The 26114-nt window shown below is 34.2% G+C and overlaps 1 protein-coding gene across 2 annotated transcripts; it reads left to right on the plus strand.

Moving 5' to 3' along the window:
* Positions 1 to 46: 46 nt before the first annotated feature.
* On the plus strand, positions 47 to 26114 carry LOC120343026 (uncharacterized). Of its 2 annotated transcripts, none has more exons than XM_039412093.2 (35): positions 47 to 209; positions 814 to 866; positions 1083 to 1095; positions 2051 to 2163; positions 2920 to 3130; positions 8043 to 8113; positions 8372 to 8482; positions 9236 to 9298; positions 9707 to 9869; positions 12553 to 12621; positions 12746 to 12808; positions 13171 to 13266; positions 14128 to 14187; positions 14502 to 14684; positions 14953 to 15135; positions 15475 to 15597; positions 15746 to 15880; positions 16364 to 16495; positions 16625 to 16759; positions 17058 to 17195; positions 17526 to 17663; positions 17833 to 17967; positions 18336 to 18470; positions 18855 to 18989; positions 19319 to 19441; positions 19919 to 20056; positions 20385 to 20519; positions 20827 to 20961; positions 21112 to 21246; positions 21400 to 21534; positions 21706 to 21840; positions 22451 to 22620; positions 23850 to 24072; positions 24491 to 24621; positions 24752 to 26114. In XM_039412093.2, the coding sequence occupies exons 1-35, from the start codon at positions 119 to 121 to the stop codon at positions 25055 to 25057; spliced, it is 4515 nt and encodes a 1504-aa protein (XP_039268027.2). In that variant the 5' UTR covers positions 47 to 118; the 3' UTR covers positions 25058 to 26114. The 2 variants fall into 2 exon arrangements, with proteins under 2 accessions (XP_039268027.2, XP_039268028.2); XM_039412094.2 differs by having other exon boundaries at positions 14158 to 14187.

The raw sequence follows: 26114 nt of genomic DNA on the forward strand, positions 1-26114 counted from the left end.
TGAAAATGTCACACTTTATTGAATAGAATAGTCGTAATATTTTATTTTGCTTTTCAATGAGCAGGGTGTAGATACAAAAAATAATTGCACCCTAAGTACAATATCTTCAACCTGCAATATGTTGAGGTTCATCTTTCTTTGTGTTATTGTTGCTTGTTTTCTACCACAAGAAAGCATAAGTGGAACTGTAAAACGGAAACGTCAGGCGGGTAAGAATCAGTTTATATATATATTAGTTAGAGTAATGAAATAAAATAAACAGTTTCTAATCAATATCAACTTCCCAAGAATTGATCGATATGAATTGATCAATTTGATATTGTTATCTTATTTACTATTGTTAATTGCTGTTTCTGATCATGGCGCTTGTGAAATAAAACATAGCTTATTCTATTACTAAATCAAGCTATTTTTTGAAAAATTGATATCCTTTTGTTGGTATATAATTTAGAATGTGTAGGGTATTTTTCAAGTTATCTATCCATTTATCATATACTGGAATTACATATGAATAATTATCAACTCCATAATATTATATTGGTTGTGTAATACTGATTATACTAGTAACTATAACTATTTTTTTTATTTATATCGTTGTTTTATTGTAACTGAATGTGTTCAACGGTACTATATATCAACACTCATTACGTCTAAACAAGAGTTACAAAAGTCTTGCGACACACCTTTATAAACTCAATTCTGGATCGCTCCATATTATTATCTTAAATTTCAAACAAAAATATTGTTTTATTTAATATAATTATAATGTGGGATTCGTTTAAGATTTAAGTTTCATCTTCCTAACATTTATAGGCACAGCTTCGATGCTGAGTGATTATTCGTACGGTTCAGGAGAAGATTATTATGTAAGCATATTAGTTTTTTTCATATATTTTCAAAATATGTCATTTCAATAATAATGTTTACTGATGAATTATAGTGACCTTTGACGGTAGGGTTCGTCAAATAGACATGGTTTTAAAAGAATTTGATAAAAACATGATTGAAATATTATACTCAGACAACACCTCAGAACTTTTCACGACTATTTATTCAAATTTATTTTTTTGTTGTTTTTACAGCACTATCCCGACGGTGAGTATTTTATAAATCAAAAGTACTTTTTCATTCGTTTGTATAAAAATTCCAAATGAACGGACGTAAGTTTTGTTAAAAAAAGAATTCCATAACGCGGGATGAAAATTTTAACTTGTAAATCATGTCCGAAAGCTATTGGATGAAATGTCAATTATGTGAAGTAAGTTGCGCAAATTTCGTATATGTACAAACAGGATTATGAAGCCCGGAAGATTGAAGAAAACAATTTTCAATGTCTTTCATTATTTTGCCACGTAACTATTATTTAACTAAACTAAATCAGCTTTTCAATTATCAATTCGGAAATATTTATGATTTACGATATCATTTTAGTGTTATAATGTAATGAAAAGAATTCTAATATTCTTGACTAACAGTTTAGGTTGCGTGAAACTAACTACCTTTCCTTGCTCTCTATGTCTTTGCGCAGGTGGATCCGTATGCGTATTACGCAAGGATGCTGTAGCAAGAGTGTAAATGGCTATTCTATTCAATTCAAGAGTCTTGCTGCACACGAAGACAAATATATTTCTGTAACGTTTCGTCTGACCGAGGTCAGACTTCTTCAGACAAGCATTTTACAACTATAACAAGAAACGCAATTGCATGCACATAAATATTGGTTTCAAATGTTGGGTCTGTTTGCGATAGAGAGATATAAATAAAATTGGGACAGTGCCAGAACAATAGGGAAGCTAAATTTGATTTAAAATCAATAGATGTCACTCACTACACTGTGGGGTCTCTCTATCGCAAACAGACCCAACATTTGAAACCAATATTTATGTGCATGTAATTGCGTTTCTTGTTATAGTTGTAAAATGCTTGTCTGAAGAAGTCTGACCTCGTTAAAAGACGAAACGTTACAGAAATATATTTGTGTTCGTGTGCAGCAAGACTCTTGGATTGAATCTAATATTCTTACACGAAATTTACAATTTTTTTTCTTCAGCTTTTCCAACCACCCTTTACTTTTATATCACATACGGAAAACAGTTCGATGTCGATTTACTGTCCACCGAGTCATCTGCATTTAGAAAAGAAGCTAAACGAGTAGCTCGATCAGTAAGTAATTGCTATTTTAAGTTTTGACCCCATTGACGTACTATGAGTTAGGTATGTAGAATTCAAATATAAAATAAAATCTATACGATAAGCTGTAGAAATCACCCAGTTAATTAGCTATTTTGACTGAGCCTCGAAAATCCAAAACCACAATGATCATATATTTGGAACATACTGGGCACGATTGCATTGGCCTAATACGGGATAAGAATTTGTAATATTTGGCAATCCAAAACACCCAACGTAAATTGTTTATGTGAATTCATTTTTTTTAATGTGAGTTGAAACACCCAGAGATACATAGTCATTATTGGATCCCGTAGTTAACTTCGAATTTTTCGTTCTCTCTGCATTTTGTTTGTTTGTGTACATATCAGATAACCGAAATAAAAAAGATTGGTTGATGACTGATAATTGTGTTTAATTAAGTAGATGTCTAATATTTAGTTGTTCGTTTCTATATTTGCTGCTTTGATTCAGCTGCAAGGTGTCGCTGACTAGATTAGATGACTCATTGAGACTTTCGCGTCGCCTCGTCAACTACAACAAACCAATATCCATTTTTGTAATTTGTAACATGTATTTTATTTATTTTTTATTTCATGTCTCATATTGGTTTTGTGCAACGAAAATAAATAGATAAATCTGATACACGTATACTGGCACACCGAAACAATGAACATTGAAAACTATATAACCCTATATAAGAAAATAATAACAGATTTATTGTCAAACCATTTTCTCTCTTATTTCTAGATGGTGACTCAAATTGCAAGAAACATTGGGTTGATTGCTGAGGACGTCACTGTAGAAGTTATATCATTTGCTAAAGGATCTACAAAAGCCGAAATTGCCGTCAAAATACCTGGTGATTATCAAATAACAGAAGAAGAATTATCAAAAGCAGTTAATGACGTTGCAACTGATGGTGGGACTGTGGCTGGGAGCGCAATATTGGGCATTGAGGGTAAGAATATGTTTTTGTCTGTGCTTCTATTTTATATCTTACTAAAAATATTCGGCGCTCCAGAAGTATGTGTACCGATATGAAGGTAAATAATTTGTTCGCCTATTTTACATCAAGTTGTGTAAGGGGACTGAAACCTATGGGCAGGGGGATATTCACTTGGCTAACACAGGCAGTCCTCGAATTTGTAATAGAACTAAAATAAGGAAAATCGGAATGAAATTATGGCCTAACCCTAACCTGGTTCACATTCTACGGGAGTACTATACATATTCTATATTCGATTTGATATTTTAAGAAACTGGCACCAATACTTCAAAAACTCACTCCCCGAATGAATACGACTACCCCAAAATAGGTTTGATTAGCGTTCAAGGTAACGTTTTATATCGGGTCTTAGATTAATATGATGAAGATGTTAAATTTTTTACCTGCAAATGTCAGTTCTTAACAAAATAAGTGTAAGTTACTCTAATGCTTCCGATCGAGTTTTGTGAAGATTTCGGACTTGTTTTTTCAACTTCGGCCTTAAGCAGGTGAACTATTCCACCGCTCTAAATAAGTCATATTATTTCAAGTCAGAATCCGAGTCGAATTAATCTACGTTAAAAATGTCTTGTCATAGTTTAAAACAACCTCTGGTCTGTTGCCAGGAGACATCATATGTATTGGCCACTGAACAACGAAGTTCGTTATATTAGAAATCAAACAATTACTTCACAACAGAAGCTCATAATACCTTCTGTTGAATTCATTTTGAGTGTTTTCAATCAAATGATTCGAATATAGTTATTTCTTGTGTTATCTTGTTAACAATTTGAGGCTATGCATCATTCTTGAGATTCAGGGTAGTAGCCTAATCTATTTTGGATGGAATGCACTTTAAAGTTTGTTGAAAAGATTATGATCTTAATAGTTTCTAAATATAAGTGAAAACTAGGTTGTTGCCATGGAAATATGGTGTTAAGCTAAGCGCCAGATGATAAACCAAACACTTGCGGAAATTAAGCATTTGCCAAACAATCCGCAACGGTGATGAAACGGTTGCTACGCAACATCGATCTTTTTTACTTGAGTTTTGTATATGACCCCATAGTTCAAGTGAAGAAGTAAACATACTTCGTTTTCCTATTTTTCAATATGCGTAAAAGATACTATAATGGATAGTTATAGCTTTTTGGTCTGCTTATGACGAGCTCTCTGAGAACGTAACTTGTGAGGAAGTCTTTAAACAACTTCACATCAACCCATAAAAAGGCCCTATGACCCCGTTGTTTGGGACTATTACGCTACATTTTTTGTGTTTAAAAATTTGCAACCCCACATCGATTCAATAAAAAAGTAAATGCTACTTCTCTCTTAGTTTATTTGAATATATACCACTCTGTTGCTGCTTGAACAGTGTGTTCTCAGCCAATGAAATCCATGATTGGTTTAGCACAGTGATTCCCAAACTTTTTAAAAAAAAATTCTATGACGAACCCCACGCAATTTTATTAATGATTCGCGGCCTTGTGCACTAAAATAAAACACAAAAAGATCACAACAAAAAACCAGTGCGTCGTATGGTATAATAAAAAACACCTTTCCCCGCCTGCGTTTATCACGATAAACCCTAACTTTACATAAGATTCGTCGTTTTTAAATTTTTTTTAGAAGGTATCCTGAAATTAATATTACAGAGATGAAAACGTAAAAATATAGGCCTACCGTTACTGTATATCAAAAGGCTGAATTTGAAGCTGAAAACTGGCTACGCTCTACTTACCGTACCTAACGCTATCTACCTACCTTTCAATATATGGCGTAAAACAGCATTAAAAAGCGGACTGGCTTACGGTATTAATTTCCCTAGTTATATCGATATTACCGATATTCCGATATCGATACTATGTAACTATTACCTAATTAGGGGTGCTGTGTAGAGTAGACGGGTTAAAACAATGGTCTTTGAGCGTTGTTCTTAGTGCACATTATTTCAGATCGAAAAAAAAGATATATCACATAATATGAAATAAATGTTTGGTGTTTGCTTTAACTGATTAAGATACATTGTACAGTAACGCTAGTGATCTCGGTGTTCAATTAGAAAACTCATAAACCGGGATGTCCAATTTGAATTTAATGTTAATATCGCGACCTTCGAATATCGGTATTCGTGTTTAAAAGAATATCGAATATCACCCACACATTCTAGCGCCGCCGTCCTATACGTTCAAATAAAAAGCATTTTACAAATGTTTTATTTCGTGGCTAATCTTAATCGTCGACGCAATAAGTCAAAGCCAACATGAAAGAATATCAATCAGCACCGACAAAGAGAAGGCCTACCTGTAACCGTCGAGGATGTTTTTTTACTTTACTATTTTATAATATTTTACAATTGCTATCATATATTTTGAGACAGTCTAAGCCAGGGCTAGGCGGTCCTGTCAATGTATATATCTATAAAGTAATTGTGTAGTTAAACAAAATTAAAATTAATACCTGCGTAGAGGAATAATTGTGTCGGAATTTAGTTTATCGATGTCGACGGACTAAATGACACTCGTACTTGACGACAAACAGTCAGAATTTATACCCGTGCCAAAAGTCTATGTGCCGTTGATAAGGACCCCAATTCCACTGTATGATTTAAAATTGGGCGCCTAGTTGCTTTTTGTTATGTGCTGCGTTAATATATTTATTCATTATTTCTATGTAATATTAAAAATGTCTATATAAAAATTTGACAACGAAAATAGCCAAATTAGTTGAGCTAGTTTGGCTGATAAATAGCTAAAAACACGTGAATCCTATTCTCTCGCGGGGGTGGGGACATGTATGGCTCATAGCTCACGATCTCTTCAGACAAAAAACAAATTAAAAAGTAGTGTTCCATTTAATCTTTTGAAACATTCTGGGCCCTATCAAAAAGGTAAATATATCGGAAATATCGGCCTTAATCTAACCGATACCGATACATGACTGATACCGAAAAAATGGCCAATATTGCCGATACCGATACCCGATACATCGGTACATCTCTACTGCTTATAACCAGGGCTGCCATAACGTCCTTGTTTCTAAGATTTGTCCTTATGTTGAAGGTCTTTGTCTTAAAAAATAATTTTGTCCTTATTTCTAACAAACGTCCTTATTTTGTCACGTGTCCTTATTTTTGTCCTTAATTTATAGGTGAAGGTTCTTATACCAGGCACTTAGATTGGTCAATTCGAATGATTGATTTGCTAAAAATTCTATTTTACAACCTCATTGATTTCTACGCGCTCTCATTACATAATAACAGCAAATTAATTGACACAATGACAAAACAATAGCCTACAGGCCAAAATCAGTCCATGTAACTTGAATCAAAATATAACTTAAAATTGGGATGGAACAGAAAGTTTCTGAGAATAAAGAACTGCTAGAGCAAATCCTGTCTAGTGCAAAATATGATTAGACACGAGTCGCACTGACATGAATATATATTGTTTATAACATTTCGTTCTTTAGTATTCTATTAATATGTTTTTCTGGTGTCCTTATTTTTGGGTTCACATCATACCTCGGCAGTCAGTTAGCTTGTAATGGCATCAATTGAACTTTATCTCTGATATCACAGGCTCACAGATCTGTGGCGCCGCAATGGGGCATCGTGTTCGAAACAGAAAGTGGGGAATCAGTGTCCCCAGCAGTGATTGCAATTGCCAAAAATGTGTATTTGCAAATTTAAGCACTCAATACTTATATTATCAAACTGTATGTCCTATACCAGATTTCTTTAGCGGACCACAGCTTGGGAATAGCATAACACGTCGTAGAGTTCTAATAAAACGACTGCTTGTATAAAAGTATAGCTTGTCCTCTATCTGCATAAACAACCCATTCATTCAATAACATTTGGTAATATGTTAACAACATGCACGATGTTAAATATCCCCTGATATATGTTTAATATCACTCAATATAAGACTAATTACACTTGCTTTGCCGTTTTATTAGAAAGGTGTTCTTATAGGAATTTTAAAAGTTGAGTTTCGTTTAAAAGTTCAAAAGTTTAAATACAGCATCTTCATTTGTTTGATATTCATCAATTACTTCAATTCTTTGAAAATAACTTTGGTTTTGTTCTAACAATTCGAATAGAATGAAATTTTCTTTTTGGCCAACGTTCTTTGTGAAATTATCAAAATAGTGCTGTTCTGAATTCTCATACGTTGCAACAAAATCACGTTTAAAATACTGTTCCTATTGACTTACATCATGATAACTGACTCATATTGCAAGCTGGAGTAAAATATCTTTCAAAGTTGGATCTAATTGCTAACAGCAGAGTTATGTAAGCAATATATACGTAAGCAATTCGGAAACCTATGTATTTTATGTTTATAGGTTTCCGCTTAACGTGTTGTGAATTTCCTGCAGGTAACTGAGTCAATATTCAAAAATTTCGGTAATTTGATCAAGCAGTAATCTATCCACTTAAGGAGTAATCCAAAGCTCGATTTTATAACCCTCTTTGCATTGCCAGGCGTGGTGACGTTTTGTCAGACATGAGTGACAAACCCGCCTTCCCGCTTGGGGACAGTCCAAAAATGGATACTATAGCATACGTTCAGTAAATGCCAATCAGCTTTCTACAGGTATTATAACAAAACACAAACAATCATGTTTGTTTGATATATGATCCGTTATGATAGTTTTACAGACAGGGGAAAATGAGTCATCATCGAAACTTGGGCTGTTGATATGAAATCTAAGTTTCTGCAGTTGTTGTTTTCCGGCATCTTCAGAAATTCCTTTTTTTTCAAAAAAATTTGAGTTGAAATATCTATGTTGAAATTATTGACTGGTCAGCGGTTCATGTTGACAAATAGCTGACATAGACTATTATGGCAATTGACCAATAATCTTATTTTTTTTTTAGAAATTAAACTCTCAATGACAGACGATCCAGATTATGGTATTACAGATTCTCCAGACTATAGTCCCACAGAAGTGAGTATGTCACTTTCGAGTGTTAGTTCTGCTTTATACTTCATTTTGTAATTATTTTTTCAGTATTTTGCCAGTGTCATTGTACTAAGATATTTAGACAAACATTTCGAATCTATTGCCATTGCATCGCATGTCTAGCATTACTTGCACCCTGGTATCATTGCCTTGGGCTAAAAATTAGAGGTTTTACGCCCTTATTCTGGGGAAATAAATCAAGCTTATTGACCTCTTTTTGATTACTGCACTTGTTCTACATAGACTATAATCCTGGATATCGAAATTACATATGAATATGACAGTTCATCTACTGATTTGAGCGATATCGATTCTGAAGATTTCAAGGCAGAAGCATTGACTGTTCAACAAGAGGTGATATGCTATTACATCAATAAGTTGTAATAAGTTCATTTACTGATCTTTAAATCTTAATTAGGCCAGGAAGGCTTGATTAGGACGAGGTGACATTGTTTCAAAATGCCCACGTTCCACCCGGACAAGGCTTATACGAGAGTCACGGATAAGTAAAATGCTTCTATTTTGGGAAGAACAGAAATTTTCCGGATTCATTATTGCCTATTCTGGTTATAGCGCTGAGATCGGGCTGAAACGGGGGTCATTAACCTTTTACTCAAAGAGGGATCAAGCGCTCTGGGCCGTCTGGTTCTATGCTTCGAAAATAAAATTAAATCGTGTTATTAAATTATTGATTTGGTATATTTCCAGCTTATTATTGATGTTTACAGTTTGCCACACCAAGATCATCACCCAGCTTTTGCTTTATAGGCTACTTGATGCAATTTAACTTTTTAATATTTTGACACAAACCTAGTCGAATACCCTGTAACAAATTAAATGGCTATATTCGAGTTATCACAATTGGATGTGTTGTATGTGATTACACAAATTTCTTGTATAATAATTAAGAACAGTGAATATGAAAAAATTCTACGTTGTTTTTAGAATATAGTATTCTGGAATAGTTCAGGCCAATGAACTAATATTATTTTAACGAAACCTCTTCACTTGTTAATACAAATGCTGTTCTTATTTGCCGGTAATGCTTTTTTGCAACGATTCAAATTCAAATTTTCATGAAATCGATATAATTTTGTTCTATTCCAGCTTACTTTGCATCTTGTTGGTAAACTAGCATCACAAGGAATACTTGTTACTCCTCCAAACGAGGTATGTATGATTTTGTATTATCAATTCAAATTGTTGTTAATGACTAATCTGCCAAGCAAATCAGCTAGCTAGTTTGAAGTTGAATTCATGATATCACAACTAGAAACTCATTCAAACTGACCTTACTTTTTTATTTGAACCTAAAACACAAGCATTCAAATACATCAATCATTGTTTTCAAAAATTTTTGTTTGTTAAAATTGTACTCAAGTCTCAACCCCACCCAAAAGACAGGCCCGACTTACATTCCGACGAATTGGACTTCGGACGTTGTGTTTGTTTTCACGTGAACAAGAAGTAAGAATTTTAATGTTTAGTCAAAATTTAATTCATGCCTAATATGCTTAGTCTATGATTTCTGCGAAAATTTTTGATGCTGCTGTGATTAAATTTCTTCTTCGTTTGCAGTTAGACATTAAGATAAATAGTTTGCGTAGTGTGGGAAGTGAGACGCAAGTTGCTCTGACAATAGAAGCTCAAACTGTTTCAATTGAGCAACTCAATGGAGCATTGGAGTCATTGGTCACTGATGACGATGTTGGAATCAATGGAAGGGCAATCACGTCTATAGGTTAGTAGACCGAGGTTTTTATCCTATCTAATGTGCCTATGAAAAAGTGGACATTAGAATGGGTATAAATAGCATACTGACTTTTCTGTTTCAAATTCTATAAGATATAACTACTGCATAATCACATTTCATATCGTCACGCTAATAACCGAATTGCGTAAGTCATTTTTAGCAGTTTTGAGAAAAACGTAAAAAACTTCCTAATGATATTGTTATGCAATTGAGAGTCAATAATTTGCCATGGTTCAATTTTTTGATCGTGGCCGGATTTAAGTTAATTTGTATGACGCAGTTAGGTGACGTCACAATGGCGCATTGTGACTTAGGCAGAAATGTGTCTATGACTTGGGGACATACGCAATTTTGCAACTTTACTATATGCACCAGTATGGTGGCCCATCGTTGTCACGCGTAAAATTGAAAATAAAAATAAAAAATAAAATTAAAAACCGAAAATAAAAAAATAGTTGTGAAAAAACATAAAAATAATTGAAAAAAAATTGAAATTAAAAAAAAAAAATTAAAAAAAAAAATGAAAAAAAAAAAAAAATTTAAAAAAATTGAAAAAAAAAAAAATTAAAAAAAAATAATAAAATAAAAATTGAATAAAAAGAAAATAAAAAGGTTGACAACGATGGTTCGCCTCGTGGCCCATCGTTGTCACGCGTTTTTATTTTCAGAAAATTTGCTTCTGCTTGGGACCAACGTTGTCAGGCATAATCCTACGCGCACAAATGTGTTCCCTGGGTTTCCAACTCACTACTGATTTTCTTGAGCAATATTCAATGTGAAAATGTTCTATAAATTCTCCATGCTACAAGTTCAACGAGAAGTAATATATTTATAATAATGATAAGAGAATATAGAATTGAATACGAAAATTCGGAAAATTTGTTTTTACGTGTAGAAGGTAATTTTATTGGAGAATGCTGCTTAGCTATTCAGTTGTCTGGACACTCGCGATGCCGGTACCGTACCGTCTTACCAAATACCGATAGTCGGTTATAGTCGCTTTGCGTCTGACCGTACCGGTAGCCATGCAATCACTCATGAAAGAATGGGAGATACGGATAGTCTCGTAGAATATAGACTACTGAAACACTCTCTTTCCGTACAGCCGTAACGTACCGATCCAGACAAATGATAAATCGCCCGTGCTCAACCATTTATTTCAATCCATACCTCGATCCTAGTAGAATATAGTGAGTCGAGGTATGGATTGAAATAAATGATTGAGCACGGGCGATTGATTTGTCATACGAGACTATCCGTATCTCCCATTCTTTCATGAGTGATTGCATGGGTACCGGTACGGTCAGACGGTACCGTACCGGCATCGCACGAGTGTCCACAGACTCCAGACAACTGAGCAGTTAAGCAGCATTTTTCAATTCAATTACCTTCTACACGTAAAAACAAATTTTCGTATTCAATTCTATATTCTCTTATCATTATTATAAATATATTGCTTGTGGTTGAACTTGTAGCATGGAGAATTTATAGAACATTTTCGTTTTGAATTTATTGGATATTGCTCTTGAAAATCAGTAGTGAGTTAGAAACCCAGGAAACACATTTGTGCGTGTAGGATTAAGCCTAACAACGTTGGTCCCAAGCAGCATCAAATTTTCTAAAAATAAAAACGCGTGACAACGATGGGCCACGAGGCGGACCATCGTTGTCAACCTTTTTATTTTCTTTTTATCCAATTTTTTTTTTTTTTCAATTTTTTTTTTTTTTTTTTTTTTCGTTTATTTATTTTTTTTTTGTTTTTATTTTCAATTTTTTTTTTAATTTTAATTTTTTTTTCTTTTCTTTTTTTTCAATTATTTTTATGTTTTTTCACAACTATTTTTTTATTCTCGCTTTTTCATTTTATTTTTTCATTTTTTTTTTAATTTTACGCGTGACAACGATGGGCCACCATACACCAGTCCTGAAAACTAAACATTTCAAAAACGAATGTAATTCTCACTATCTACAATGTATAATCCCCAAAATAGCTAATCAGTTTCAATTGCATTATTTTTTATGTTTAAAAATATATGTTTCATCAATATAACATGTTCTGCACACCCACCGAAATGAGAATGAGAATAAATATAAAGAATATAACAGCAATGCACCCAATATAAAAGCCAACCAAGGTGAATTGGACTCGGACAGTGAATATCACAAGTGCACGTCTTCCTATACTGTAGTATAAATTCAAATTAATACGCGCTAAGCTAGAATCCGAGATGCAAAAACTGGAAAATACTTCGCCGAGGTTATTTTGCCTTTGTGACGTCACAATAGTACTCCTGTAACCATGATAATTCATTATGACGAAACAATTGCACAAATGTGCATGTCATACTAAATCTGCATTTTTATAGGTTTCGGAATTCTTAAAATAAAATCTGAGTTAACAGACAGGTGCGCAGCCTTACATAAATACCTATTTTAATAAAAACTCAAAATCGCCAAAAATGACTTACGCAATTCGGTTATTAGCGTGACGATATTATAGATACAGTGGTGATAATAAGAAAATATTTTTACTACAGTTTAAAATCGATTCTAATTTGCAAGACCTATATTCAAAAATAATTCACAATAAATAAGAAGAATAAAAGTGTAAATGAATACATTGCGTGGGTGATTTATGACGAATAATATCAATATAAACGGTATTTTTCAGAGGAGGTGTCAAGATCAGTAGCCTATATTTATGATGACGGGGATGAGATGCCACCCATGGATATGGAAGGTACAAAAAATTTATTTTTTTAAGAAATCAAGATAAAATACATTCTAATTAATCAATATTTATTCTTAAGCTTCTTAAATTCTTTATTTATTCTTCTTATTCCATAAGCGAATTATTTTTGCAGTTATGGGGCCTCATGACTACGCAGACGACTTACTGAATGGAGAAAGAGTTCCTCCAGATGACAGTAGGTATTTTTATTCCTCGGCACAAGTAAGAAATAGGCAGCTATGTACGATAGCTGTACCTGAGTACGATTAAATTTTAGACGAATGCGTGTTTTAAAATCATACTCGACGGCGACAGTGAACGGGTACATCCAAAATTAGAAGTTGGATCTCAGGTTAAATAAGATTTAAACTTCCTGGCTCACTTATTGGGCTTGCATACGAGGATCGTATAGGAACGTCAATATAAGTCGTCTGATCTGATATTCAATAAAATTTTCACCGTTAATTTTTCTTGGTTCAAAAAATCATGTCTGTTATTTATTACTAGAATATACGCATCCATGATACCAAAGTTAGAACTGATAAAGTTTGTATTCAGATACTCTCATTCCTCCAATTGACTCAGAAGTTATGTTCCCAAAAGATACAGACGATATTCTGAATGGTGGTGATTCATTGAATGGAAATGATTACGGTAAATTAATTTCATTACATTGATTTCCTAAAATGTTAATTCTCTCTCACACATAGTTTGTAAAATACCGTCACAAACGTGAATCATAACTTTTAAAAATGAATATGTATTTTTCATTGTTAGGTAATATTAAAAAAAGTTTCAAAATTGAAAAAGTGCAAATAGAGGTTTTTTATTATTTATCTAAATCAAAAAAGCAACTATTCGGATATGTGGACACCAATTTTTGTATGGGTAGTATGTCTTTAAGTAGTCAGGGTGACGCGTCATAGGTTTGCGAGCTAGAAGCAGATTTGGTACAAGCCTCATTCAAGACATTGTAAATATGGGATTGTGAAAGCAAAATCGTGAAAGAAACCCCACTTTCCCATATACTCACAGTTAGTCCGGCACCTTCACTCGCCGCCATTATCCTCCCAAGCTTTTAATTTCCAGGTGTTCAAAGTGTTCCAAGTTCCAATTGTTTAAAATTTAGGAGGTAGTAGATTTTTTTGCGACTAGCGATAAATTTATTTATAACTTATAAAATGTGTTATGTGATTGACTGACCGTCTGTACTGGTATAAATGCCTCTTTCTGAATATCCGGATACAATTATATGCAGGTTAAGAATTAAACTGTGGTATCACACCTCAAAATCAACTTCGGGAGTACCTCATATTCATGTTAAAATACTGAAAATATAAAAAGCGGTCGATTGGAACACGGTTTTTATACTAACAGAAACATTTTGGCAACAAGGCCATTAAACCCACTCCCATATACAGGGTAGTAGAAGCAAGTTGAATTGTTGATAAACTTTTCTGCAAAATAAAAACAAATCAAAGGCTAATGCTAATTTAGATCATTATTTTATTTTAGAACCTGTACCGGATTATGGCGATTATACAGCGCCATCTACTGGAGAAAGACTTCCTCCTGGTAAGACTTTGCTGTAACTTATCTACTGCTGTAATGCATATAAAAAGTATGGACTACCGGTAGAATAACAGTTCCAACAGGGTGTATTAACAATTTTTGCTATCATTTCAAGAGTCAAGGTTGATAATTTATTCTATGATTTTATCAATCATCATTGGTGTATGCTTTCAGTCCTTCAATTATTGGTTTAAAAGTTCACTTTCTGTAATCGCAAGCACCAAGTATATGATAGAATATTAATAAAAAGCCATAACTTGAAATTATTGTGTTTTTCAAATATGTTCAGCTACTCCTACAACATTGTGTTTATTTAGATGCGTCAGTAACATGCCCATCCATCATTGCACCAGAGCGTGGCGTAATGGAATGTCTAAACGGGAATGGCATTGGATCTATTTGCCTCTTTACGTGTGATGAGGACACAAATATGGAGGGTAGTGATTCGATTATATGTGACGCTGATGGAGCCTGGAGTGCAGATGTGCCATATTGCGTCCGTAAGTTAGATTTCCCTGAAACGTAATTCTAACATATGGGGAACTTAATATATACTTATGAACTTTCGTATACAGTGTTTTATTTCATTCAGTAATTGAAGATGTCATAATCACAGTTTGTGAATAGTATATCAGTAAAATTTTTCTCACTACACAAAAATATAAATTAATTAAACAAAATTTATTCGGAATTTATTTTTGAATCAACTAAATATATAGTCGGAATAAAACTGTTAATCATTTGATATTACGCAACCATTTAATACAGGAATATATTGTCAACCTCACCACATTACTCTTGACAACGGAGGTGTAGATTGCACCGACAGTAATACTTTTCAATCGGTTTGCATGTTTACATGCAACGATAGACACACGATGACTGGAAGTAAATCTGTTATTTGCCAGAAAAATGAATCCTGGTCAGATCCAGCACCTATGTGTGAACCAGGTAAAATCAAGACATTTGGTTTAATTTTTGTAATATAGGTTTTGTTTCGGAAACTTGGAATCCCAATGTACATGAAGCGCTAACTTAACAGTTGAAGTGAAATATGTATATATATCCACACAATTGTCGTAACGCAATGAACTGAAACCTAAAGTATGTCACGCCGCGGCCAGAAAAGATCTAATTGATCGACTATCAAGAAAGTATATGAAAGAAGCAAAAGCTTGAAGTTGTAGGTATAACCGTGTCACACACACATTTGAAGAGAGAATATATATATATATATAACTATTTTATCTTCATATTTGATGTACTTCATTTGAATTACTTTTTCATTAGATCCCGTAAACTGCGAAGAAGAGTATGGTGATTGGTCTGCTTGTGAAAACGGAAAACGTATTAAAGAAAGTGTCATGATTTCGTCGTCATCAACATCAGTCGTGTGCCCTGAAATTGTGGAAGGTCTGTTTCAAGCAATACAAAAACGTGTTAGAAAATAACGGCGTTTTCAGATGCGATTCTTCCAATTGCCTCGAGTTTTTCTTTTTGCTGCAATTACTTTTAACTTTCTACTTCGTTCATTTGTTTATTGTTTGTTTTGAATCTCTAGATTGCATCAACTGTGAACTTGACTGGGGTCCCTGGGAAGAATGTGATGATGGAGTGAGATCACGCACTCAGTACGTACTGAAGGAGAAAGTAGGGGCTGGAGAGGACTGCCCGGAACCAAAAGTGTCACAGCAACGTATGTTGCTATACCTCATGGTTTTATGTATAATTTAAAATGAGAATATATTCATATAAACAAGTAGATGCCACTTTGGTATGTGATTTCAGCTGTTGTGTGATTTCAGTGATTTTAGTATCAACCTAACTCTAGCCCAACGATGGCAGGGTTGGTGCCACATTGGTATGTGTTTAATATTCTAAAGACATTACCATAGATTTCATTTCCCAGCCATAATTCGAACTAAAATCCCTGAGATCACACACCCGCAGAGATTGCATACCGAAGTAGCAACAATAAATATACTCAGCAATTATATGTATATTGTGGAATGCTATTCTTGTTTCAAATTTCAAAGAGGGAAAGTTCACCTGATTGATCTGCCAATTCTACTCGCATCTTCGACGAAAATTTTATATGACCCTTAGTTTATGTCACATGATAAACTAGATCTGTTTTGTTGAATTTGCATATATGTTGTTCTGTAATTTATTATTACAGAATGCTTCGATTGTGTTATTGAGTGGGGAGAGTGGTCAACATGTTCAGGAGGGACTAGAACTCGATCACAGTATGTGAAAGTGACACCTGTAGGAGGTTCTGAATGTCCACCTCGAGAGACGGAAACACAAGGCAAGTTAATATTTATATTTCAAGAGTTACTCAGTTCAGTCGCAAAATTCTATTTTAGTTTGTTAATTACTAAGATCTGATTGCTTAATGATATTTTGTAAATGTTTGTTTATCCTCGATTTTCTGCAGATTGTGTCGATTGTGTCGTTGAATGGTCTGAATGGTCCGATTGCTACAAGGGTGAAGCGGCGAGAACGCAATACATAACACAAGCTGCGGCCAACGGAGGAAAAGAATGTCCGTTATTAGAACTTGAAAAAGAGAGTATGTGTATTCTTATTGCTTATATTTCATTCATTAGGACGTGAACATATCTACAGTCATTCTTATTGAAATTCTTATAATTTTTTTAATTTTTATTTAACATTAAAAAGTGTACAATAAAGTAGAAGTTCCTTTTAAAATACATGTGCGCACCGGTTATATGTTTTATAATTACCAATATTTACTTACAGATCATGGTAGATTGTCTTACATTGTCACACATTCACATTTGTTAAGATGCAACAATATTTAAAACTTGTATCAAATTAAATGTTCATAATATTTTGTATGTGTACAGAATGTACAGACTGTGTTGAGGGATGGGGTGAATGGAGCACATGTACAGATAACGTCAGCATAAGACAAGAGATTATTCTTGTTGAACCTGAAGGAAGAGGAAAACAATGTACTGAACTTCTTCAGTCGGAAGAACAAGGTATGTGGCCACGATGATACAGAAATAATAATGCTTAGTCTGAATCATTAAAACAAATCGTGAAACAATTTAGCAAGCTTTTATAACGTTGATATACTTGGATGATATAAAAAGAAGAGGCAAAGCGAAAAATCAGGATGGTTTTACATATATCTTACTTTTGTTCCACTTTGTGATTCGTTAAATCAATCCTTCAAATTTAACAGGACAATCTTTATACTTTAGTTTATCAACATTAAAAATTAATCATAATAAAAATAATTTAAAATTATAGTGTTTTATTTTTATACAGCATCTAAAGTAAGAAAATATGAGTTCTTCCTATTACAGAATGCAGGAATTGTGAAGTTGCTTGGTCTGACTGGGGCGAATGTGAGGCAGGTGCGAGAAGCCGACAACTTGAAATTATATCTCCGGCGATTGGAAACGGAGCTCAGTGTCCTCCTGGATTAGACGAAGAAACTGAAGGTATGGCCCAAAAGACATTGAATATCCTTTTTTTTCGTTTTTTTCATTGATCGATTATTCAATCGCGGGTTACACGTTCAATGAAACTTTGTCATTCCAAAAATCCAGTTTGTCAAATGGTATCTTGCCCTAACTTATTTTACCGCATTGTATTTTAACAAATGAACAGAATGCGTACATTGCGAAATGGAGTGGGGAGATTGGGGAGAATGCATAGAAGGTCAACGTCAGAGAACTGAAGTTATAGTTGTTGAACCAAGAGGAGCAGGAGATCCCTGTCGTTCACCAAATTCTGATTCTAAGAGTAAATATTACAATTTTTTATAGCAAAAATTTACCTGAGTGGTGCAACAAAATTATAAATAACAATAATATTTTATTTGTTTAAATCACTGTGAATACTTCTGTTTTATTGGTTTTCAATTAAACTTTCAAACTCAGTAGCTTTAGTATCAAAGTATAATACGTGTGAATAACACCACCAATATTCAGATACCCTATACGGTACCCTAATTTGAAAGTCACTTTAGGCAAAATGCGTATAGTAAAAATATCTCAATATATTTTGAGCCAAAAATTATAATCATATAGTTATGGTATCGTTTTTTAAATACATTGAAATAACAGACATTGTTTTCAAAATCGTTTAAAACCTACCACGATGTCATACAGGTTGTGCCAAATGCGAGATATCATGGGGAGATTGGACAGTATGTGAGAATCAAAAGAGGGAAAGAAAACAGTTCATCAGTCAAGCACCTTTTGAAGTTGAAGAACCATGCCCCGAACTTGATACTGAAGAAGAAGGTGTGTCAGGCCGTTGGCTGAGTGTTCACACTCATTAATGGATATGTTTCATCAATACTTTTCTAAATAAAAAGAGTCATTTGTCAGAATTGTATTTTAAAAATAGGGCTACAATACGAAAAATTGAGGAACTCGCCTCGAATCTCAGCGAACGAGAAAATAACAATATGGCGGCCATTCGAAATCTTTGTCTGAACCGATTCGAATAATTTACTATTCGACGCGAATATTTGTTTCAAAATGCCCAGCCCTATCACGAACACAGTCGATTGTAGTTGATGTCATCAGCTAAAAATCAATGTCAGTGGGACTTTATCGACTCTTTGATTTGTAATAATTTAGGGAAAACACCAAATCACATCAGTATTAATGCACATTTTACAGCTTGTATTGACTGTGTATCGTCCTGGGGTCCGTGGGGCGAATGCTTGAATGGACTACAAGAGAGAACTTTGATTATTGAAGAAGATCCAGTAGGTGCAGGAGAAGCTTGCCCAGAAGAGAATTATGAAGTTCAAGGTGAAACTTTTACGTTGGCAATTGACACTAGGATAGGGTTGAATTTACAATTATAATATTTATCTCGAGGGAGAGGAAATCCGATGGACAGCTTAATCATATGACGAACCACGGCCTCCAGTCCGGTTATACCAGTCCATGTCGGATATGAGATTAGTTAGCCGATTATTTGTTTTCCGAAGCATGGCATGGCACTGAAAATTTAAATAACGACTTCAAATTCTGCAGAGTTTTCCTCGACTATTGTTTTGCAGTTTTACATTAGTTGGGTGTTCATAGCAACTTTGTATGTATTTATTTATAAATTAGTAATTTTGCATTTTACATAGAGTGCTGCTTCTATGAGTGGGGTGAATGGAGCGAGTGCGAAAACGGCGATAGAACTCGAAATGAACAAATTGTTGTCCAACCACAAGGGGAAACTTGTCCACCAGGGAAACAGGAATTTGAATGTAAGTTAAACCAGGAAGATAGTAAGTTTCGAAAAAAATTGTGACGATATTATGAGAGTTTTTGCTGCATGTATTTTTGTAGTTTTTTTTCGCATTTTCCGCTGTACAGATCATTTTTCCTATTCATTATATTATATTCTGATAATTTGTTTTTAAGGGATACAAGCCTATTTTAAATTTTTTATACGAAAGCTTTTTCAATGAGAATTGTTTTTTACAATTCAATTACAATTTTGATTATTATGGCGTAAGCGTGATAGTTGAATACTCATTTAATTTACCAGTAGTTTATTCGCCCTACATTTTTGGTACACCTGTATATAATAGTTGCTATGATTATACCGTCCTAATATTGATTTACCAGCACCCAGGGTAAATAATGCAAAAACGCTGCAGCCGATATCATATTACATTACGTGAAGGATTGGAAATTATGAAATGAGTATTTTTTGAAGATACATTTCACAATTCCTTTAGCATGCGTTGACTGCATTGTGGAATGGGGACCTTGGGGTGAAGAATGTATAGATAACACCGTGTTTAGATACCAATTCATAAAGCAAGCCCCAGTTGGAGCCGGAGATATTTGCCCTGAGCTGCAAATTGAAGCTGACTGTAAGTGATTATTTTGCTCTATATCGAGGGAAATTTTAAAATGGCTGTTGAAATTTGATAACTTTTTAGGTCAACTAATTCAAATATGATCAATAAGGGTTAAAATGGGCGGATTCGAGCTGCGGTTCATGATGAAATTTCAGTTCAATCCAGAATTCGTATAAATGTTTAGATTCAGCTAGAGTTCATAAATTTCAATTCAATTTATTGGACTGTTTGCGCTCGCTTGACAAATTCACAATCTCCCATTTAGAATTCAATTACTAAGAAATAAAGATAACTAAAGTCGTGTTCTATTCATACATCAAGTCTTTGCTATAATTATTAGTGTGCGCCAATTGTGAGGTAGAGTGGGAGCAATGGAGTGAGTGCGTTGATAATTACAGAGAGCGATCTCAAGTCATACTTGTGGAACAAGTAGGAGCAGGAAGCCCATGTCCAGACTTGGAATTTGAAACCCAAGGTAAATCACTTTATAATCGTTTGTTTCGCATTTGGCGTTCATAAATGAACATTATGGTTGTTTTTTCTGCATACATCTAATCAAAAATCATACATATCTGTTGAATATAGAGACATGCGCCACCAACGAATTTTTCAGTACTCTCCAAGTCTTCAAATATACTGATTTCTTCAATTCTGTCATGATATTTTGGTCTTTATCTCCGATGAAATTTCATTGAATATAGTGGAAATAATAGTCGATCTATCTCCGATTGTTTGATAGAAAACGCATACTCCAAAATTTATATATATGCGTACATTTGCAGAATGCGCTAACTGCGAAGTCGAATGGTCAGAGTGGAGCGAATGTGGAAATGGAAAAAGAAGTCGAACACAGAATATTGTTGTATCAGGGTACGGAGGAGGAAATCCATGCCCAGTTTTGCAGGATGAAGAGGAAGGTGGGTACAAAGTTTTATTAACCTGGGGCTCGTACTAATGTCACTAATAGAAAAATAACAGAATTTTAATTCGTCGTATATTTTTTTGAAATAAAGATTTCACCATGATCACTTTCACTTCAAATGAAAATATATTTATTGTAATTTCAGACTGTGTCGACTGCGTTGTGGATTGGAGAGAATGGTCAAAATGCGAAAGTGGTTCACGAATACGGGAAATGTACATCAAAGTAGCCCACGTTGGCTACGGAGCGGAATGTCCACCCTTGGACGCACAACAGGAAGGTACATAATTTCACAATCATATAAAAACTGATGGTTTTAGGAAAAGTTTAGGTTGTGTACTTAAGAACTTCATCACTTCACTAAATTATGAATAAGCATTTTCGATCGAAAAATATTCGACATATTCCATCATTTTTGCAATTCTTATTGCAGTTTGTGCAAATTGCGAAGTTGATTGGTGGGAATGGAGTGAATGTAGCAACAACATGAGATCGAGAAGACAATATGTTGCTGTTGAGGCATTCGGTGGGGGAGAATCATGTCCTGAATTAGAAACGGAAGAGGAAGGTTTGTTCGATATTTATTGGTAATGGTAACCCTCAAAATTTGGACTTTTAATCAATATAATCTTTGCTATTTTTAACAATTTTAAGAGTGATATCTTTAGATCTACAGCCAAAGAAACCAAGTTCAAATATAGCTTGTTCACCCAAATATTTATTACACAAATTTTATTAGCTTGCATTGACTGTGTTGTTGAATGGGGACCATGGACTGATTGCTTCGGTGAATTAAGGACAAGGAGGCAGGAAATAGTTGTTCCTCTTGTTGGAGCTGGAAGAGAATGTCCACCACTAGAATCTGAGACTGAAGGTATTCATGTGGTTTCGTATTCAAGAAATAAGTGTTCGGCAGTTGTAAATCAATACCTGCTGAGCAAAAATCTAATTTTTAATTGCGGTATGATAGCTTCTTCAATTGAATGTTGCTTTGTTTCATCAACGACATGAATTTTATTCGGATAATGGAGCTTCATTGCTTATATTCCTAAGCATGGGTTTCCAAGCTAATATAAGTTAATTTTTACTTAATATCTCCAATAACCGACTCGCAGCCATTAAAAGTTTATTATTATGATGCAATAAACTAAATGGTATTTAGCGAGTGATGAGAGTACACAGTCTAAAAATCTTCAATTGACTAACTTCTGGCTGAACGTATGTCCTTTGCTATCCGATTCCCCAGATCTCGAAGTTCCAACAATGGGAACGCGAATAAGGGTTTTTTACGTTTCATACGTTCAGGTTCGAAAACAAGATATCGTCTGTTTCTGTTTGATTTTTTTTTTAAACGCTCGAATTTGTACATATTATATTTAGTACAAATCTTTAATTTCTCGTGTTTATGTCAGTCATTCCATTATGGCGTGTAGGATTTATTCATATAATTTATGTAGTAACATTCGTTTGATATAATACGCTAGCTTGCATCGTTCCTGGATCCAAAAAAGCACTGGAGAAAACTATTTGCAGATTTACTGAAGAAGTTCTTGGTTACAAGAAAAATCATCGAAAGCGTGATCTTCTTCTGATTGGAGATGAATCAGGAAGTATTGGTTGGGTGAACTTTGCCAAGATCAAAGAAAACTTCAAAGTAAGTTAAATTGGAAGTAAGTTAAAGTAAGTAATTTGTGCTGACGTTTCATGACAGTGATCAAACTTGAAAATGTAATAGGGTTTGGCGCTGGAGCCCGGCTCTCCGGGGCCACTAGCTTACCATTCCTGATAAAGACTGTGAATTGAACGTTTGGTTCAGTTTATCAAACTTCTTTAGCTTTGTTGGAATTAAAAATGTATTTTATAATATTGTCACCAAGAATCTGCGATATGTTATCTATGATTGATTTCGACAAAAAATGTGAAGATAATAAATTCCTAGATTTTTTATTCCGTGAAATTTCGGCATGAGATCCAAATCAAAATTAAGCAGTGCCAAGTCCCAAGGCGACTTTCCATGAATCGACTTTAGTGAATAACCTTGGTAGTTTACGAATCCAGCTTATTCAAAAATGAAAGTGATTATTATTTTTATAAAGTGTAGATAATGCTTTTTTATTTTTCATTCGTGGTGAAAAATGTAAATGCAAAAATTAAAACATAAAGACCCATTTTAAACAACTTTTTGGGCCTAAAATGACTTGAAATTAATTTAAAAGAGACTTTTTTCCTAAATTTCATACTATGGTTCAAGTCGATTTTACAAGTAGGCCCCCACCAAGTAACGAAAACGTCATCAAAACGGACTTTCTTTACCAAAAATAATGAACGTTGCTTCTGTCACATTCTAAATATCTACGATAGTAGATACACACAGTTTCACACTACAACAGGCCCAAATGACTAGCACTAAATTTTTCTGTAGTAAAGACGGCATCAAATGGTGTCCTAGCAAAATATTGATATCAATGTTTCATTTGAAATTTTTCATTTCTAGACTTTATCGCCACCTAACTGAATTTTTCAACGTCCGTTACCAATGACAGTACAACGTTGGTGACCACATATGGAGGCCTATTTGTAAAATCGTTTTCAACAATAGATCGAAATTTAGAAAAAAAAAAAAAAATTGTTGTTAGGGTGTATCTTATTGCTACCGGAAAATAGCCTTTCTCCACAGCGAATGCATCAATTGTTTTCAAATTTGCAGTACTTTGCTAGAAAGCTATTGTTCCATATTACCTAAATTCACTTTCACTCGCAATTCTGCGGTACGACTGGGTCCTTTTACTTTGTGTGTTTTGAAGGAGGGGTGCCACGTTCAGAAAAGTATGAAAAGGATTTTTGCGTTTCTATATTTTAACAATTTCCCCCACGTACTTACAGGCGATCGCCCGAAATATTAGAGGTGGAATTGGATCGGAAGAAACTCAGTTGGCAATGACTTCATTTGCTCGTTTTAGTCGCACTTTATTTGATTTTGACGATTTTGATAATGCTATTGATGTCGTTGCTGCAATTGATGAAGCTTATTTCCTCGGTGGATATAGATCCAGAATAGGAGATGCACTAGAAGATGCCAACCGTTGGCTTTTCCAGCAGACTGGAGGTTTGTCGAAGGCATTGATAAAATCATTTTTAACATTACTCAATAGGTCTTAACAATTACAATAAAAACAATTTAATTATACTGCCCGGCATGCTTTACGTCGTAATATGTCTTTTCCTAGTGAAAAAATTGTTTCCACAATCAGAAATAACGGTTTATCCAATAAAAACTATATTCTAATTATGCTTGTACATACTAGTAATTGAAATCACGGGCAAGACAAATTCATCAAAACAAACGCAGTGACTTGCACGTGATAAAATAAGGTCACGTGAACAGTTGCAGCTTCACTCTGCAAACCCTGCACACGACACCCAGACAATATATATAAAAAAAAAACTATAAAACAGCAAAGCAGTCCCATCCCAATATAATTAATTTCTCCAAGTTATTTTGTAATTGTATTTTTACCTTCAAGGAATGCGAAGCTTTCCCAATATTGACGACAGCATCGAACACGAGCTTCTGATTGCAACTGACGGATGTCGTACCGCTGATAAGTATATGCTGCAAGAGGGACTGAAAACAATCAAAAAACGTGGAATAAAGGTATTTTAAAGTAGTTGCAACTAAGCAAAATATTTGTAAATATACCCACTGCAACGTTAGATTTGTTTGAACAGAAATATGGCCTAATCATATTGGGGTAAACGATAACGCATTGCTTTCTTCAACATAGCTGTACGTATTGGGAATTGAGTCGAAGGATAAGCGTTGTGCCGAAACAGTAGAGTCAATGGTGGAAGACAAAAATAACCTGTTTCAATTGGGAAGCTGGGAGCAACTAGACGAATTGAACAAAAGATTAGAAGAAAAGGTTTGTATCACCAGCGAAGTTCGTGTAGATGATAGTGACCGTCGGGGAGATGAAGGAACATCTGAAGGAGACGCAGAATCATCTTTCATAGGCGACGAATTACCACCCGATGACGGAGTTGAACCCAGTCCGCTGAACGATGGATCTCGTCGTGGAGACGGAGTCTAACTGAATAGCACAAAACTTGAATAAAAATCAACATTTGAACAAACTCTCCACGAACATCGAAAAATTGCTTTTTCTTGACCCATATTATGGAAACCAGGGTTAATACTTTTTATTAATTTCATATAATATACCCACAGAGTGTTCAAACACCTGACATTTTTCACTTGTCTACATGGTATATGTTTCTTTAATTTTTCTCCATATATCAATCCTTACTATCTGCTCCAAAGCTAGTTGATCATGTACCTGAAAAAATGATTTTAGTTTGAAGTATGTATCATCATCTTCCAACTATCTGCCTGGTAAGCTGAAATTTTAAGAGATTATTTGGCAAAAAATAATAAAATTAAAATGTAAAGCCTGACTAACAATAGTATTTCAATAAATTAATTTTCATACACAGCTCTTGGTTTCTGTGTAACGATTGTTGCCAAAAACGGACGACTAGAAAGATTAACAATTTATGGATGATATATCATTTGTTAAAGTTAATTTTTTCCTGTATTTGGCAACCAGGTTCATGTTGTAGGCAATTATTGGGATTTATTGATACGCATATACATTCGTGAAGAATACCTTGGACTTAAAATGATTGTTTCCATATGTGCGTTGATCGTGCATTTGAACCGATCACACCAGCCGACTTGGTGAAAAATATGCTTCCAACACCCATGAATAGTCTTTTATTATTTGTAATATATAACAAATAAATCTTGATTGTGACTTTGTAATAACGTTTGGCAATAACTTGTCTATGAAAATTATGGACCAGACTGCAGTGGAGTAGTCTGAAAGTTATGCGCTGCATTTTGACTGGAGATATACCGGTGGACGAAATCTTTTTTGTTCGACAACGATCAAATTCAATCCACCAATTTTGAATATATATATGTTATGTATGATTCAACTATCACAACCATCCGGCTTCACACTTTGCAAAATTTGTATTTGTTTTTGTCATATTGAACAGTTTGTTACTAATGTGTTTGTTTTCACAATATCCGTCTCATCAGTGTAAATTTCACCATCTTCAATAAACTGCTTTGCTGTATGTATA

This window comes from Styela clava, chromosome 3 (assembly GCF_964204865.1).
Source record: "Styela clava chromosome 3, kaStyClav1.hap1.2, whole genome shotgun sequence".
Lineage (NCBI taxonomy): Eukaryota > Metazoa > Chordata > Ascidiacea > Stolidobranchia > Styelidae > Styela > Styela clava.

Bases quoted from the DNA above. Each gene is read 5' to 3' on its own strand.
- LOC120343026 (XM_039412093.2), top strand. From the start codon at position 119: ATGTTGAGGTTCATCTTTCTTTGTGTTATTGTTGCTTGTTTTCTACCA. The intron at 15,598-15,745 runs GTCTGTTTCAAG...TTGAATCTCTAG, and splicing joins GTGCCCTGAAATTGTGGAAG to ATTGCATCAACTGTGAACTT. The intron at 18,990-19,318 runs GTGAAACTTTTA...CATTTTACATAG, and splicing joins AGAGAATTATGAAGTTCAAG to AGTGCTGCTTCTATGAGTGG.